Source organism: Setaria viridis, chromosome 5, assembly GCF_005286985.2.
Source record: "Setaria viridis chromosome 5, Setaria_viridis_v4.0, whole genome shotgun sequence".
Taxonomy (NCBI): Eukaryota; Viridiplantae; Streptophyta; class Magnoliopsida; order Poales; family Poaceae; genus Setaria; species Setaria viridis.
In genome coordinates this window covers 39,820,141-39,835,106 of record NC_048267.2, presented here as the reverse complement: position 1 = coordinate 39,835,106, position 14,966 = coordinate 39,820,141, and the positions used below count along the sequence as shown (strand labels likewise).

The window sequence follows — 14,966 nt, the reverse complement described above, 5'->3', positions numbered from 1 at the left end:
ACTAAATTTTAAGGATAAAATACTAGAAACTTTTCCAAATAGAAGGACCAAATATTGGCTAATTGTACTGATAATGGCTAATTGGTGGTTTGGAGCCAATTAACCCTGATTAGCCCATTAGCACACCTGGGTTAAATACTTAGAAAGCTACATGGTACACATGCTAATGAACTTTTTTTTTATAAAGGATGCTAATGAACTTAGGAAGAAGTATGACTGTGATTTGCCAATCGAAACCCATTTAAAGTTGAGCGCAGCATCCCCCAATAGACGATCCGGCCCATCTGTCGCTCGTACAGGCCGAACCTCATTGTCACCACCAACTGGCCCATGTAAAAACCAAGTGCGCCACAGCCCACACGCCGAGTTGGGATTTTCCAGTGCGTGACGGTGTGAGCGAGAGCACTGGCTACTTTGATACCCCGCCGCCGGTCGAGCCCAGTCAACACACTACAGCGGCGGCCGTCACCATCCCTTCGCCGCCGCGGCCGTCACCATCCCTTCGCCGCCGCGGCAGCCACCTCACCTGCGGCACGGTGGTGCTGGTCGCCGCTTCCCCTGGGGTACAAGCTCTTGCGGAGTTTGGTCAGGAGATGGGAGGCGGGAGCTGCAGCGTCTGCAAGGAGGCGCCGTCAAAGTACAAGTGCCCCTCGTGCCGCACGCCCTAGTGAGTACACCCACACGCCTTCTCTGCCGTTGTGCGGGGCTATATGTTGCCGAGCGACAAGCGTATCATTGAGGCTTGCTGTTTCAGTAGAAGCGTAGCTGGACTATCTCGGTTGGATTAATCGGTGTTGATTTGGGATCATGGATTAGGCTTCTGCTGTTGGGAAAAAAGGGTGCGGGTTGGCTAGGGTTCATGGAATAAAGTGATTGGGCATGTTCGGAATACGAACACATGAAATTTTCTGTTGGCTTCTGACTTCAAATTCTAGCTATATGTCCACTTCAAATTCTAGCTTGTACTGTCCATACATACAATCAGTTAAGAAATAATATCGCTACAACTCCAGCATTAAGATAACAGTTCTGGTTTGATGCTTACCTCATGCTTGGTGTGAGTCTGGAGCAGATTAGTATGACGAACTAACTGAGAAAGGCTGTATTAATCGAAGAAGCAAATGCCTGCAACTTTTCCTGAATGGAAGTAGTGCGGACATGTATCTGCATCAAATATAAAGTTGACCCTCTGTGTCTTGTACCACAAATTTGGATTTAGGTAATTTTATTTAACATATCGATAGCTCCTATTTAGAAGGACAACTTAAGGATATCACTAAATGTTTCAGCCTTCAGGAGTTCAGGTTGTGTAATCGGTCTTTCTTAACTCGTCTGGTCACACACTCTTTTACTCAATCATGCTGGGCCATTTAAAATTATGTTCAAAAATCTACATGAATGTTCATATTTTTTTTTACTGGATATATGCTACAGATTAACTGAAAGCATTGCCTGTTAGCTTTTTTTCTTTTACTAGTTGAACCTAATATACGTATCATTATCCCTTGCAGTTGCTCTGTCACATGCTTTAAAAAGCACAAAGGTACTTCTGTGCTATCCTTACCTTTCTGTCAATCTTAAATTTCTCAGCGATTTAATATTTTCTTACAAGACTAAAGAGTAGCGTGCAGTTTGCCAACCTTAAATTTCTAACGAGTTAATATATTCTTACAAGACTAAAGAGTAGCTTCGAATGCTTTTATACTCCCTTCAATCACCAACTTAGATCATTTTTCTTGTTCTGAGAGCCATAGAGTATAGTATAGGATCAAGTGTATATGATCCAGCTGCTAGCTGTGTGCTAAATGTTGCTTTTTATTAGCAGAGGAATCTTGCCAAAAGATATTGCTTCAGGAAGATGTTAGCAAGTCACCACTGCAGGAGGAAGTTAGTGAGTGCTCTAGCTTTTGTGGATAAAATTGTTAGAATGTTACTGCTTTCTTAACATACTGGGGAGCAGGGACTCATTCCAGTTACAACAGGGGTATGAGGTGTAATCCTGACTGTTATTTGCATGCTCTTGTCCCTAGTTACTATTTACTTTGACAACTTCCTTGAGTGTAGATATCAACTTTTGTTAGTTCATAAAACAACAGGTACAGATGTTCTATTGGGGAGTTAATGTTTTGTTGACAACTATAGTGTTAGTGTCTCACTTCAAAGATAATTTATTTTGTTAGAGGAAGGAAAAAAACTTGCTTACTAAGTTACTATTAATGTCCAAAATGTCTGCAGCATTTGTTGGCCTAAATAAAAGGGCTTAAACCAGTATGCTCTGCATATCAGTCCATGCTGTACTTGAAATTTAGACGAACATATCTTCTATTGTTTGCAGCACGGAGCTCTGGGTTGGTGGGAGATGGAACAAAGTGCCCTAATGACAAGGATCAACATCCCTCTTTATGTAAATACTCATACAACATACTGTACTCAGTTTTTGTTTCTCTTTTTGGTCCATAATTGCATTTGGTATTTGTCAACAAAAGTTGGTTAAGTTCAGACTTAATATATTACAATCGTATACCCACTTTGAACATTTGAGTCATCACCTACAACCACCTCCAACTTTATACAATGGAGCTATACTCTATCTTCAATCAAATCAATTTAAAATGGTTATCTAAAGTACAATACATAATGCTGTTGTTGCTTCATTATGTGTTTACAATAATTATAGCTCCCTGTTTTTCTGCAGCACCGAACACCACATGCCCTGCAAAATCTCCAAATACAGTATGCCCTACAAAAGCTCTTGAAGTTGAGGACCCAAGCTGGCTTGTTGACAACAATAGACTAAGGTCTTTAGGTATGGCCTACCATACCACCAAGGCACCAAGTTTGACTATGTATTTACATTTGTAGCTACTTCATGTTGTGTTAACAGTGTTGTCATGTTGATTAGTTACTAAATAACTAAAATAGAGGATACTAGCATCATACTGGAGTTAGAATGCCCCGTCGACATCTCTTACATTTACTCCAATTTCCTTAATGAACATCCATTCTTGAACCAATGTATACATCTCCGCTTGTGGTTTATTGACCTATATGGAAACTATCCATGAATATGACTTAATGCGGCTAATCTCAGGAAAATTATACGGGGATATCATAGTCTTTCCATGATTAAATAAGTTCTGATCCTTCATGCATCATGTGTAAAGTCATTTATAAATTATAATTATTTGCTTTGTCTCCTAAAATGGTACTTTATTCACCCTTTAAGATGTTTAGTAGATTACTGTCCTCACTTGGACCGCTGGAAGTATGTTAGTACTGAATTCATGAACGCCAAAGTTATGAAAGGCTGAGTGCAGCTTTCTTTATGTGTGTTATTACATGAACTTCGTATCTTTCACAGCGGAACTGAAAGAGATCAAAGATGCTCTGAGAGATCCTGAGCTGCAGAAAATGATACTTAAAATCGATGGGTCTTCAGAACCAGAAAAGGTAAGTCTTCATAGTTCATTCACTTGTAAAAATTGCTAAGTTTGAAATGTGTTGGCTGCCCAAATAGCACTTGACATACCTATCATAGTGCATCTGATTCAAAACAAAACACTCAGGATGAATATGGGTGTAGGATTCTTTCCTTTTTTCCATCAGAACAGTATACATCAGCTCTATTTCTCATTCTTCGCCATGACTTTGATATCTATATGAATGGTTGAGAAAATCCAAATAGGGCCATGCTACTCACATATATTTCTTGATTTTTGCAGTTTTCTTTCGTTCATTATGTCTACCCTCTCATTAATTTGTCTGTAGGAATTGGAGAAAGTGATGGAAGGTCAAGCTTTTCGCCAGTTCACCGATAAGGTCTTTAGCCATCCCAGTTTGCCTCGCCTTTTGATGCTTCATTTCCATGGAAGAATTCTACACATAATATATCAAACTTTTATAAACCATATTACTTCTGCATTGCAGATTCTTGACATTGTCAGTCCACAAGAATGATCACCTATCCTGTTTGGTGGAACTCTGATGCAGGAGAAAATAGAGGCATCCGGGCAAACAAGGGAAAGCAGAGCAGCTCATCTCTGTTTTTCAGTTCCAGGATGGGGTTACCTGGTGTCTGGTGAAAGGAATTTATGGTTACTGCAAAAAATCTCAGTTACCAAAGATATTTCCTAGTTGGTAGCATCCTGCATTTCGGTTCAGCGGCTTATCCGAGATAGTGTCGTATGGACAACAACTCTACTGATTGTCTGACTGTGGAAAGGATGCTGGGAAAAAAAATATAGGTGGATGATGCTTCCGTTGACCGATTTAGGCGACCGTATTTCTCATGCGTGCTCTTGACAGATGTGAGCTAAGTGGAACGATCAATGCGTGAGAAAGATCTTGCGTAATCTTTGTTTTCGACCTTATGTTTTCTGAAAAATCTTGTTTTCACCCTGGCATCGTTTCATGGAGGAGTCACTGCTCTCGGAATTTTGGATTTGGATCTCAGTTCCCGTTCCTAATAACGCGCAGTTAGATTTAAGGAAAAACTACTACGACCCTTTCCAGAAAGCATATTGCTAAAGGCTAAATCTTGTACTACAACATAGGCTTTACTCTTTTGTGCGACACCGTTTCTTTGCTGTACCTCATCTCTCGCTTTTCGTCGGGCCGCCGTTTCTTTGCTCGTTCCGTTGGGCCGTTGAGTAAAAATGGGTAAAACAGCGGGTGAAAAGACAAGCGGTTAACCATTCTTCTGGCCTTCATTACGATTTTAACTGTCGTGGTCGTGGAAATGGAACACCCTTTTCCACCGCGACAGCACACAGCAGGTATAAACACGCCCTGACGCCCTCCCCATTTCGGACCTCTAGGCCGCGCGTCTCCCACCCCATTCACCGCCGCCGCCGCTCCCCCTCGTCGTCGGCGGCAGCGCCCCGCCGCTCGCTAATCCTTCGCGACAGCGGCAGCGAGGGGGTGCCAGGTATCCTCCGCCCATGACCCGGGCCCCCGCGCCGCCTCCGCGCGTGAAGATAGGGTTTGCTTCTTGCAGACCGCGGCATCGGTGAGGCGGGGAGTCAAAGGCGGCGGCCTGGTCGGGAAGCGGGGGAGGGTAGGGCTCTGGGGCGCGGCTCGCCGTCGGATGGACGCCGATGAGGCCGCGGGGAGCAGCAGGAGGATGGATCTGAACCTTTACCTCGGTCTCCCCCGCGCCCCGCGCCCGCGCCGCTCTGACCTCGGCTCCGACCTCGCCCTCAGCACCCCGATGCCCTCCTCTCCGTCGTCCTCCGCCGCGTCCGTCGACGCGCCGCCGCCGCCGCCGGAGGCCCTGCACCCGCCATACTCCCCCTCGCGCGCTGACCTCTCCCCTCCGCCGCCGGAGGTGTACTCCCCCTACAACCCCGAGGACTCGCCTGTTCCGGACCCGCATCTGTACATGCCGCCTCCGGAACCGCTCGTCCCCGGGCTTCAAAGCATGCCGCCTCCGGAGCCGCTCATCTCCGGGCTCCGAGACGAACTTGGGTACGCTTTCCAGCCGCCGCCGCCGCCGCCGCCGCTGGTACGGGCCAGCGAACTGCTGGGATGGGAGGACCGGCCTTCTTCGTCAACGGCCTCCTCATCTTTCTTCCCGGACACTGCCGTCCGGTACAGGCGGCTGCTCGAGCAAACTGGAAGCCGGTGGCTTCGCCCCAGGCGGTTCAGGTCTGACCTTCCACCCCTCAGCTCCGAGGCTCGCCCCTCTGGGATGGACGCCGCCATGCAGGTGCCCCAGCATGAGCCTGCAGCTGATACTGCTGCAGTAAATAAGGTGGCTGCCAATGGCTCAGAATTAGGTGCCTCAGAAGAATCCACTGAGGAGCGCGGCAAGACTGCTGCCACATTCGAGTGTAACATATGCTTTGAGATGGCAAGTGAGCCTGTAGTCACTTCCTGTGGTCATCTCTTCTGCTGGCCGTGCTTGTATCAGTGGCTGAATGTTTATTCCAACCACAAGGAATGCCCAGTCTGCAAAGGCGAGGTTACAGAGTCAAATATTACTCCTATATATGGTAGAGGGAATTCAGATGGAGAGAAGGCTGTTGATGATGGAAAGCCACAAGGTCCTACAATCCCGCCGAGGCCACATGGAAATCGCCTTGAAAGCTTCAGGCAACAATTCCACCATATGCGGCCAATCTCAAGAAGGCTTGGTGAGGCGCATGGGATACTGTCATCGTGGAGGCGCCTTCTGGATCAGCAGATTATGAATAGCGTGAGTAGGTTTGAAGGGCCATCTGAATCAGCTGCGCAGGAAATAAATGACAGTGCTCAACGTGCTACTCGCCTGAGCAGAATTGCACTGGCCACAAGGATGAGAGCAATGCAGATGCAGAGAGAAGCTGAGAGCCGCCCTGATGGTTCTTCCACTGCCTCTGATACTGGTTTGATGGAAAACAATGTATCAGAATCATCGAGACGTGGCTCAACACCACGTGTATCAGACAGATTTGAGTTGCTGGAGCACCTTGCCTATATTGGCATTGCAAACACAGAAAGACTGGCCAGTGCCATGAGTGACCTTAGAAGAATGGCTTCACCAAGCCAATATGGAGGATCTGCTTCTTCATCAAATCCTAGAAATAATGAGCCAGCAGTTGATGGAATTAATGTTGCTGGAGCACCTTCTGCAGACCAAGCATCTAATTCGAGCACTGTTGCAGTGATACATGGGGATGCTGGTATCTCAGAGAGTGCAGGAGAGCCTAGCAATGCGGGCTCTTCGAGATCCCTGCGGAGAAGGGGGAGGAGCAATGCATTAGGGTCATTGGATGTGGATGGTGGGGGCTCCCAACGGAACAAGAGGCGCAGAATGAACTGAGCCCTCTTGATATTGGTGTTGTTTCAAACCTCACTTGGCATCCTTTGCTGATTTCAGTTGTATCTCATAACTTTGGGTGATATCTGCTGCTTCTTTTTACCTGTTTACTAGGTATCAATGAAACAGCTCCTTGTTCAGTTTGCTTTGTAGCCCATCCCCTTCAATTTCAGAATTGAGTTGTTTTTGCCATCTATGAGGAAGTTTAACTGTGTTTGAAAGAATTTTTGTGTTCCTAAATTGAATGCTCGACTGCATTCTTTGCAATACCATTTTGCCAACTGAGGTATTAAAATAGAGACGTTATTTGTTCACTGATTCTAAGCCAAAGGGGATCTATTAAACATGTATATATCTAATGTGTGAAAGCTAGGAAATGACTGCCTTTGTCGTTTGAGAAAGGTCCAGGGTGAAATTTTTACGTTATTTTCCCATTTACGAATTTACTTCCATTGTGAGCAGTTCGGTTCTTACAGCGATACACGACTTGGATACGCAAGTATCACATACTGGTACAGCTGGGTTAGTGAAGTATTGGTGATACATAGGTTCGGATTGCTTTAACTTGTGATCTATGCAATATTTTCAAACTACAACCTTCAGTAAGATTAGATATTTTCTGAACAGATCATTGACGAGTTGATCAATGACAAATCTACAACAGAGAGAGACTAGGTATGGAGTGCAAAGTTCAACCACTTTGAAGCGCTGTGCATTGGACTTGAAATACTGTTTTTTCTCCTCCTGGTTCAACAGCTTATTTATTGCCATGAAAACCATCCATTTGCCCAGTGAATCTTCCTCGAAATTGTTTTCTTTGACACCGGAAGAAACCATAGCTACACAAGTATTATACATTCATGGGACACGTAACTGTGGTCTCCTCACATTTATTCATAATTAACCTGTGAATTGTGCTTCTGGAGCTTACAAGATAAAAATTGTCAAGGAGAGAAAAAAAAAAGTAACCGTGACCTATAGCACTGCATCGAACTTGTACTGTTCACTCTTTAGACATCGCCGAACAGGCACTCTTAGATACGGCTTATGTCCCGGCCAAACAATAACGTGGTCAGCCAATTGATAGCCACATAGAACCTATTCCTCCAACTAACAACACGAGTTAAGTAGGCGGAGCGCCAGATAAAAAAGCTCACAAATCCTGCAAGAGATATCCCTCTCGACTCCTGCCGATGCAGAAAGAAATTTGTTTCAGTAAACCCATGAGCAGCCAGTAATCTGTTAAAAAGCTTGCAAATAGAGAACATCACCCGACCTTGCTTTGCCTCAGATCGACTAGAGCTTTGTATCTTCCAACAGTTGCCATGCTGCCTAGATGCTTGTACACAAAGGGTGGCCCAGGATCGGCTTCGACCTCAGAGTTTGCATGCCCTCCTCCAGCTTTCATGACATGGTTGAGCAGGTTGGCAAGGTACTTACCTTGTCGTTCTGCAACCTGCTCAAGTGTACAAGCGGAATGGAATAGAATCGTTTTAACAACAATTCTTCTGAAATAGAAACTGAATCATAGAAACACGCAAGACGAACAGAAATATCTGCCAGTTAAATTTTGATGCAAATCCGTTTGTTCATCTTCTTTTCATTTTCCACCCTGTTTTACCTAGTGCTATAGAAAACAATGCTCTGTGCCCAAAGTAGTTTGGGCATGCTTTTGTAACTAGCTTAGCTTGCAGCAAGATGGTTCGTGAAACTACCTGGGCTAGAGCTGGGAGAACATCCTTGCCAGTGCTTTCATGAAATCCACTGCAGTCACCAATAGCATACACATCCCGAACAGAAGGAACTCGTAACCACTCATCTACACCAATCCTGCAAACATAGAAAAAACTGTTAAAAGGTCCTATGACAGAACATGAATATGTTATTAGCATATGCCTAAAGCCCTAAACTGCATGCTCGCCACGCTCAAAACTACGGAAGATGTGAGCGTCTGCTGACAATGGAACCCATTCACCATATGATGAAGTATAGACACAACATATGATCATACCAATTTATTATACCTTCCACCAGGTGACTTAGGAAATGGCAACGACTTAACAAATGGTGAAGCACCAACTCCGGTAGACCATACTAACAAACCATAAGGAACCTCCTCTCCATTGTCAAGGATTAATTTGTTAGGTTGTACATCCTTAACAATTCCTTGCACAAGCCTAACACCTGACTGGTGGGTGAACAACGCAAACAAGTTATTTATCAAAATCCAAATAATATGAGAAAAACAACATGCAATCTATTAGCAGGTTTATCACGGCCATATATAGCTATTCGATTCTCAGCATGCTATCTTTGGAAATAGAATTCTCTTAAATAGTAGCCTGTTGAAGCCTTAAAGCCAAAAATGATATAAAAATAAATGTGACGAAGAGATTACTAACCTTAATTAATTGGTTTGTAGCATATTGCCTGAGGCGAACATCAAATGATGACAATATTTCATTTGCCTGAGATGAAATGACGAATTAGCTGATATGCGAGTTCCCAGTTAAAAATTTAAAAGTAAACATAGAAAAACAACAGCACAAACCTCAATCAGGGTCACATGGATATAATCCTTCACGTGTGAATAACGTTGTTTAACATCTCGCATGATGAAATCACTAAGTTCACCACTAAATTCCACCCCTGTCGGACCACCTCCAACAACAACACAGTGCAATAGTCTGCGCTTTTCTTCCTCGGAAAGTCCTGTTTGTCCATATAGCATTGGTCTATCAGCAATGATGAAGTGGATAACATTAGGTCTGAGCAGGCAAGTTAACTTTTGCTTTTCTATAGCCAACTATTTCAGCTCAAAGATAGTTTTACCATCAACCTACTTGATTAGCACATATAAGACGTCAAATGAAAAAGGCAGTCATACCAGGTACATCAGACAACATCAGATTAAGAAGGAGCCTTCTGCGAATCTCTTGAGCATGGTGAACTTCCCGAAGAAAGATAGCATGCTCGGTGACACCCTTTATCCCAAAAGTTGATGCCTCAGCTCCACATGCAAAAACCAGCTTGTCATAAGCAACCTTAAATTTCCATGGTTCCAAGGTATCTTTCTCACCGTCTGTAACTGTCTCGCAATCAATCTAAATGCAAAAGGAGACAATAAATAGACAGAACTGGGGCATAGAGAAAAAAAAAAATCAATGTCAGCAGGAAAGGTTCATGCAATATCCCTCCAACTAGCCAAGCTGCCAAGTAAAGCTAATGCAAATTTAATAGAGTCTAGAACTCTCCCTGTATAGAGTAGAGTGTGTAAATATTCATAAAACACCATGTTTTTTCCCGTGTGTGCATGTCTACTTGGCTCTAATCAGTCTGAGATACCTAGCCATGAAGTATCAGCAGGGACTGTATAGGTTACACATCCGATCTTTGATGGCATTGACTCTTTGATCCTAAGATTGTGAAGTGAATTACTATGCACATATTGACCAATGGAACTAGTTAAATGATGTACTATGTATGAGCTGCATAATGTGGATCGGTATGATCAGATGCATGTCAGATGAATATATGCACATACACTGTTGATTTCCCATACTCAAACACGGGCAATAACGGCGATCTTGAATTTTGCACTTAAAAGCTAAAAACGAAAGGCAGGCAGGCAGCACTGCAGCCACACATTCGCTACAGAGTGCTAAGCTGCAGGGAATGGTAGGTCTGGATCATGGTGTTCATGAGTAATAAAGCTATAAGATTCCTCCTTTTCCTCTGCCCAACTAACCCCGGACATCTCAGTCACACATCTCCTGAAAAGGTCAAAAGCAATTATGCACAGGACGCATAAATGCACTTTGAGAATTATTTCTCCGAGAATCTGGGAACACACGAATGTGCGAAAGCAACACCAATTGGTACTTGGTAGGATCGACATTCGACACACACCTAGCCAAAACCGGGGGGATCTCACCGTGTGGGCGTCGGGGTCGACGCCGGTGCAGCGGGCGAGGAAGAAGTAGGAGCCCGGCGACTTGGACACGGCGGGCTGGATGCGCGCGAGCGGCTCGGCGACGGAGCGGAACTCGAGCGTGCCGACGCAGGTGGAGGCCAGCAGCGGCGTGAACACCATGTGGTTGCGCGGGGCGACGCAGACGACGTCGTAGCCGCTGGTGTCGAGGTCCTTCATGAGCCGCGACCCCGCCCACCCGGTCCCCAGCACCACCACCCGCGCCTTCTCCCCCTTCGCCGTCGGCCCCAGCCCAGGGAACCCCTTCCTCGCCTCATCCCGCGCGCCCGCCGCCGCCGCAGTGGTGGTGGAGAAGGGCGACCAAGGCAGGTGGCGGTAAGCGGAAGCGCCGCGCGCGTGCCGGGTGAGCGAGCGGAGCAGGGAGGAGGCGGCCATGGCTGGCGCGAGAGGTGTGGAGCGTGATAGCCACAGCGAGAAGTGAGACGACTTTAACGAGCGCATTTGGTTGGGCGGGTGGGCCGGCGGCCGGGCGTCCCGATCGATCCGCTCTCCGCAGGCCCGAGAGATCGGGAGGGCCGGGGCTGCTCGGACCGCTGGATCACCTCTTGACGGCCCTGATCCGTCCGCCGCTGGAGCCCGGGGGCGGCCGTTCCAGTCTTCTAAATCAAGCCGGGCCGAAGCCGAAGCCGAGGGCGATTTCGCCGCCGCGTTTGCGGTGGGAAGAAATGGGCCCCGAAATCCCGGCGAATTTCTTCTCCGGATGCAGCCAGCCACGCGTCACGAACCACATCCAGTCAGTGCCGTGCCCCTGCCTCTCGGCCGCCACACGACCCCTCCCCCACCCGCGTAGCCCTGCCCGGACCGCGCCCACCAACGCCGGCCTCCCACGCGCCCCGTCCACGCGTGCGCGCACCGTGAGCCCGTTCCACGGCTCCACCCACGCAACAACCCCCCGGTTCCCCCGGTCCCCCCCACGGTCTCTCTCTCCCCATCCCCAATTCGCTTCCGCCTCGCCCCCGCCCCGGCCGCCGCACCATGGCCGCCTCCGCCTCCACCTCCCTCTTCTCGCCGTGCGCCCTCACCGCCAAGCTCGGGTTGGGACGCGCATCGTACGGCCCGGGGCGCCGCGCCAGCGTGCGCCGGCGCGGCCGCCTCTCGGTGGTGGCCGTGCAGACGGGCCCGCAGAAGCCGTCCCCGTCGTCGTCCCGGGCCGCCGCGGCGGAGGACGAGGCGGACGCGCTGCAGAAGCTGCTGAAGCGGGAGTACAAGTACGGGTTCGTCTCCGACTTCGAGTCCTTCTCCATCCCCAAGGGCCTCTCGGAGGCCACCGTCCGCCGCATCTCCGAGCTCAAGGCGGAGCCCGCGTGGATGCTCGACTTCCGCCTCGCCGCCTACCGCCGATTCCTCACCATGGTCGAGCCCACCTGGAGCGACAACGAGTACGCGCCCGTCGACCTGCAATCCCTCTGCTACTACTCCGCGCCCAAGACCAAGCCCAAGCTCAACAGCCTCGACGAGGTCGACCCGGAGCTGCTCAAGACCTTCGACCGCCTCGGCATCCCGCTCACCGAGCAGAAGCGCCTCACCAACGTCGCCGTCGACGCCGTCATCGACTCCACCTCCATCGCTACCACCCACCGCGAGGCGCTCATGGCCAAGGGCGTCATCTTCTGCTCCATCTCAGAGGCCATCCGCGAGTACCCCGACCTGGTTAAACGCTACCTCGGCAGCATCGTTCCCCCCGGCGACAACTACTATGCCGCCCTCAATTCTGCGGTGTTCAGCGACGGGTCCTTCTGCTACGTGCCCAAGGACACGGTCTGCCCCATGGAAATCTCGACCTACTTCAGGATCAACGACAAGGAGACCGGGCAGTTTGAGAGGACTCTGATCGTAGCCGATGAGAGGAGCACAGTTAGCTATTTGGAAGGCTGTACTGCACCGGCATATGACTCAAATCAGCTCCATGCTGCAGTTGTGGAGCTTGTGTGTGAGGAGGGGGCAGAGATTAAGTACTCCACGGTGCAGAATTGGTACTCTGGTGATGAGGAGGGGAAAGGAGGCATTTATAATTTTGTGACGAAGAGGGGACGGTGCAAGGGGCGGGGTTCGAAGATCTCATGGACACAGGTTGAGACGGGTTCCGCTATCACATGGAAGTACCCAAGTGTGGAGCTTGTTGGGGATGACACTGTTGGCGAGTTCTACTCTGTTGCGCTTACAAAGGATTGCCAACAAGCAGACACAGGGACGAAAATGATCCATAAGGGTAAGAATTCACGCAGCCGGATTATATCCAAGGGCATCTCTGCAGGGAAATCAAGAAATTGCTACCGTGGCCTGGTCCAGATGAACGCTGGTGCAGAGAATGCTTATAATTCTTCACAGTGTGATTCATTGCTGATTGGTGATAATGCTGCTGCAAATACCTATCCCACCATTCAGGTAACGGGCTCTTCCTTTCTGCTTAGTTTGGCATATAAGGTTCAATTGCTGTGTCAGATACTGATATGACAAGGTTTTAATGCTCCATTCTTCAACATGTTTACAGTATAATCCTTGCATAAGTCAGGGAGCACATAGACCCAGTGCAAAATTGTCATTTTAAACATGAAGGAAAAACTGATAATTTGATTAAACTGAGGGTATTGTGTGAATCTCCTTAGGTTGGACTAACTTGATGATTCAATAATATTGCAATGACTATTGAAATACATGGAGCATGTTAAATGTTGTCCTGCTTCTGAGATGATCCTTTACGGCTTTACCTTGTACGGACTGTTGATCTAGTCCGATTGATCAAACCTTATAAATTCTTGCAGTAAAAACGAAAGAAAGAAAGAAAATAGAAAATATTGCATTCATTTATGGATAGACATAAAAGTTGCTTTGATATAACAGCTGTAAGATCAAATGGTTATTGGAAAGTTGATATGATATTATAATGTAGATAACATGCTCTCTTCTCACTTCCAAATTCTTAATTTCTTAAGGGACACATAGCGCAAAATTTCCATGTGAGTCTAGAAAAGTAGGGATTGTATGTGCTGCAGTAGTATGGTTTGTGCTTTGGCAAGTAATACAACTGGATTGTTCAAGATCAGGTCTTTTTTATGTGGAAATAGCATGGAAAGTTGAGTTGTCCTTTATGCTTTGACTTCCTAGCTATCAGTACAGTACCAAACATTTGTTGTGGTCATGATCATGAAGTTTGCACTTAGCTAGCCGGTGAAATGCATGAGTTCATAGTTAGTATATACAAAAATATATGCATTTCAAGATTTGATATGCATCTCTCCATTCAGTAGATTTGTAGTGTCAATTTTAATTATAGTAGTTTCTTAGCACTGTCACTTTAAATGTGGCTTTCAGAAAATGCAATCTAGGTAAGTTGAACCTTTGTGGAAAGAAAGCAAATGCATGTGCCCTCCTTCATAATCTTGTGAATTTGTGATGCATGGGGAACATATTGAATTCAACTTGATTACGAATGCATAGTTATCCGGACATATTGAACTGGATGCTCATAACATGACATTTCTCCACTACCTGAATTTCTTCCTAGCACACATTTCAAGTTTTCATGCTGAACATAACCTCATATGTTTTTCGCCCATCTACCAATGGATTGACAAAACCTTGCTTGTAACAGGTTGGTTGCACTAGTGGCCGTGTTGAGCATGAGGCAAGCACTTCCAAAATCGGAGAGGACCAGCTGTTTTATTTCCAGCAAAGAGGGGTAGATCACGAAAAGGCTGTTGCTGCCATGATTGGTGGATTCTGCCGAGCTGTTTTTGAGCATCTTCCCTACGAGTTCGCGCAGGAGGTGGACGCACTCATGAACCTGAAACTCGAGGGATCGGTTGGCTAATTTGTCGGCTCAGCGTGACTCTGTGTGTAATACCGCATCATAACCAAGTTACCTAGAAAAATCCGTGTGTACAGCAGTACGAGAAGAATAAATTGCATGATAAACCGACATCTCCTAGCTTGTTGTAATACTGAATCAGAATGTTGGCGGTGCCCACGGCAGCGAAGATAGCAGTTATGCCTGCTTCTCTTCTGTCTGCCCATTTTTGCTGCTGTAAACGAGCTCTTGTTGGCTGGCCTATACAAGAAATGGAAATTTTCGTGTTCGCGTAATGCAAAATATCTTCTGTTCGTCCACACCTGAGTCTTGACATGCATCATTTCTGATCCAATTCTTCTTACTGAGGGGAGGTCATCTGTACCAAC

The 14,966-nt window shown here is 46.9% G+C and overlaps 4 protein-coding genes across 7 annotated transcripts; 3 read left to right on the top strand and 1 right to left on the bottom strand.

Annotated features, from left to right (window-relative positions):
- Positions 1-375: 375 nt before the first annotated feature.
- On the top strand, positions 376-4,282 carry LOC117855350 (uncharacterized). 4 transcript variants are annotated; one of them, XM_034737680.2, is made up of 8 exons: positions 376-667; positions 1,512-1,543; positions 1,823-1,891; positions 2,336-2,404; positions 2,696-2,806; positions 3,362-3,450; positions 3,769-3,819; positions 3,991-4,282. In XM_034737680.2, exons 1-8 carry the CDS (start codon positions 594-596, stop codon positions 4,132-4,134), a joined length of 639 nt encoding a protein of 212 aa, XP_034593571.1. In that variant the 5' UTR covers positions 376-593; the 3' UTR covers positions 4,135-4,282. The 4 variants fall into 4 exon arrangements, with proteins under 4 accessions (XP_034593571.1, XP_034593572.1, XP_034593574.1 ...); XM_034737681.2 differs by having other exon boundaries at positions 381-667; positions 1,826-1,891; XM_034737683.2 differs by having other exon boundaries at positions 387-667; positions 3,928-4,168.
- A 515-nt stretch (positions 4,283-4,797) lies between these two features.
- LOC117855345 (uncharacterized) lies at positions 4,798-6,995 on the top strand. The gene has a single exon (XM_034737675.2). It carries the CDS (start codon positions 5,087-5,089, stop codon positions 6,800-6,802), a length of 1,716 nt encoding a protein of 571 aa, XP_034593566.1. The 5' UTR covers positions 4,798-5,086; the 3' UTR covers positions 6,803-6,995.
- Positions 6,996-7,662: 667 nt separating this feature from the next.
- LOC117855348 (internal alternative NAD(P)H-ubiquinone oxidoreductase A1, mitochondrial) lies at positions 7,663-11,205 on the bottom strand. The gene is made up of 8 exons (XM_034737678.2): positions 10,734-11,205; positions 9,687-9,903; positions 9,351-9,511; positions 9,202-9,267; positions 8,824-8,987; positions 8,515-8,629; positions 8,076-8,255; positions 7,663-7,986 (listed from the first exon to the last, which is right to left on the bottom strand). The coding sequence occupies exons 1-8, from the start codon at positions 11,163-11,165 to the stop codon at positions 7,834-7,836; spliced, it is 1,488 nt and encodes a 495-aa protein (XP_034593569.1). The 5' UTR covers positions 11,166-11,205; the 3' UTR covers positions 7,663-7,833.
- Positions 11,206-11,750: 545 nt separating this feature from the next.
- On the top strand, positions 11,751-14,880 carry LOC117855347 (uncharacterized). The gene is made up of 2 exons (XM_034737677.2): positions 11,751-13,175; positions 14,383-14,880. The coding sequence occupies exons 1-2, from the start codon at positions 11,766-11,768 to the stop codon at positions 14,599-14,601; spliced, it is 1,629 nt and encodes a 542-aa protein (XP_034593568.1). The 5' UTR covers positions 11,751-11,765; the 3' UTR covers positions 14,602-14,880.
- The last annotated feature ends 86 nt before the right edge of the window (positions 14,881-14,966 follow it).